We start from the raw sequence: 2,229 nt of genomic DNA, 5'->3' as shown, positions 1-2,229 counted from the left end.
CAATTCTATCCTACTCCTGGAGATTTACTCCCTCTTATTAAGTAATGCACACGTGTCAATTTTTTTTTATTTTATTATCCATTTTAGTTTGGTCATTAGCTAATCCCGCCTTTTATTCCAGCCACTACTAATTATTTTTGGCACTAAATCATTTTTTCTTAAAATATCACTAATTAACATAAATTAAAAAGTATAAAAAAAACTTACTCAACCACTAATAATTTATTCTCATCACTTACATTATCACTTTCACCAAAACTTCTTGTGCAACTTTTTTCTCCAGGTACGATTTGGAAACATATCATTTTTATTTTTTTTATCAAAATTTTAGATTTAGTAAATTTGATAAAAGAAATTAAGAATTGCATGTGAACACTATCTATATCTTTTGTCATGATCAAATGGATGCTCTAGAATGAAAATCGAAAAGGGACTTTCATTTTTTTAAAAAAATAACGATACTTTATATATTCAATTTACTATTAAATTTGTATATTATATGTTATTTCCTCCATAGATGTTTGATAATGTAGTCTAAAAAGAATAATTTGAAAAATGAGAAAATATATTAAGTTCTTAGAGTTTCTGGGAAATATGTACGTGTTTTAAGATGATTATCGGTGTGGTCAAAGTACATGACTCTATATGATCTTTTGAATGAAGCGGGGTCTTCAATTTCTTCTCGACGAGCTGTTGACATATTATTATTTTGAAACGCCCTATTACAAGCTAAATATGACGTACTTTTTAAAGTGTGAGATTATTTTTAAATATATAAATTATCATAATAAATACGTATATTATATTTTTTGAGTAACGAAAATTTATATTTTATTTTAATTTATTTGATTATAATATATTTGAAATGCTAACATTTGTAAGTTTTCTCTTAATTGTTTGTTTTAGATTCAATGGTACCCGATCGAGAAGAATGTGATGCGTCGAATGTTGATAAAAAACAGTATATATCCATGATTGAAGAATTTGAAAAAAGGTTATCAGTTGATCAAACCATTAAAAATATTGATGACGCGTATCTATTATATTGTGAGTATGCACACAGTAAAGGTTTTAGTGCTCGAAGAGGAAAATAAGCATATTTTAGTGGTTCTAAATATCTTTATATGAAAGAGTTTGAGTGCTCATCTCAGGGAGTAAAGGATGGAAAGCAGAGTGCAAATAATAATAGACCGTTGTATCAGAAATTAGAAACAAGAACCAAATGTAAGGCGAGATTAAGAATTCGAAGGAAAAAAAATGAAATTTGGAGAGTGACGATTTTTGAAGTTGAACATAATCATGAAATGGTTGATGAAAGCCAAAGATATTTGCTAAGATCAGCTCGTAAAGTTTCGTACGCTCAAGGTGAAACTTTAAGAGCAATGTCAGAGGCTGGGATAAAACCTTCTAGTGTGTTGTCATATATGGAAAAAGAATCACATGGAATGGAGAATTTAGGCTTTATTCGAAAAGATGCTTATAATTATTTGAATTGTGTTACAAAAGGGCATTCAAGAGTTGAAAATGGTGACGCTTTTGAGTTGATGCGGTATTTCAAAACCAAATCAAACGATGAAGATTTATTTTACTGGGATATTCAAATGGATGAAGATGGTCGTTTGTCTAATTTTTTCTACAGAGATAGTCTAGCTAGAGTTGATTATGAGTATTTTGGTGACGTGATTTCTTTTGATGCCACTTATCGGACTAATAAATATAATTTGATATGTGCTCCATTTGTTGGCATAAATCATCATAGAGATAATGTGATGTTTGGGTTAGCTTTTATGTCTGATGAGAGAGAGACTTCGTTTCAATGGTTGTTCAAAACATTTCTTGAATCTATGGGAGGAAAACAACCAGAAACGATTTTTACCGATCAATGTCAGGCAATGATGAATGCTATTGAATCAGTATTTCTTTGTTCACGACATCGACTTTGCCAATGGCATATTTCAAAAAATGCTCCATCACATTTAGGTAGTCTGAACGTCAATCCTGTATTTAAAGGCATGTTTACAAAATGTATGCAATTTTGTGATTGTGAAGAAGAATTTAATATAGTGTGGGCAAAAATGATAAATGATTTTGGTCTTCAAGATCATTCGTGGCTCAAGGGAATGCACAAATTAAGGCACAAATGGTCAACGGCATTCAATACCGACATTTTTTGTGCGGGGCTTAAAGCTACTTCTAGAAGTGAGTCTACAAATTTTGTTTTGAAAGACG

At 30.4% G+C, this 2,229-nt stretch overlaps 1 protein-coding gene across 1 annotated transcript; it reads left to right on the top strand.

Annotated features, from left to right (window-relative positions):
- Positions 1-1,304: 1,304 nt before the first annotated feature.
- LOC140969451 (protein FAR1-RELATED SEQUENCE 5-like) lies at positions 1,305-2,199 on the top strand (the record flags this gene model as incomplete). Its single annotated transcript, XM_073430809.1, has 1 exon — positions 1,305-2,199. A coding segment is annotated over exon 1 (895 nt), but the record flags the coding sequence as incomplete, so codon positions are not given.
- Positions 2,200-2,229: the final 30 nt, after the last annotated feature.

This window comes from Primulina huaijiensis, unplaced genomic scaffold (assembly GCF_012295235.1).
Source record: "Primulina huaijiensis isolate GDHJ02 unplaced genomic scaffold, ASM1229523v2 scaffold41625, whole genome shotgun sequence".
Taxonomy (NCBI): Eukaryota; Viridiplantae; Streptophyta; class Magnoliopsida; order Lamiales; family Gesneriaceae; genus Primulina; species Primulina huaijiensis.
The sequence above is the reverse complement of the archived record's forward strand: the minus strand, read 5'-3'. Positions and strand labels throughout refer to the sequence as shown.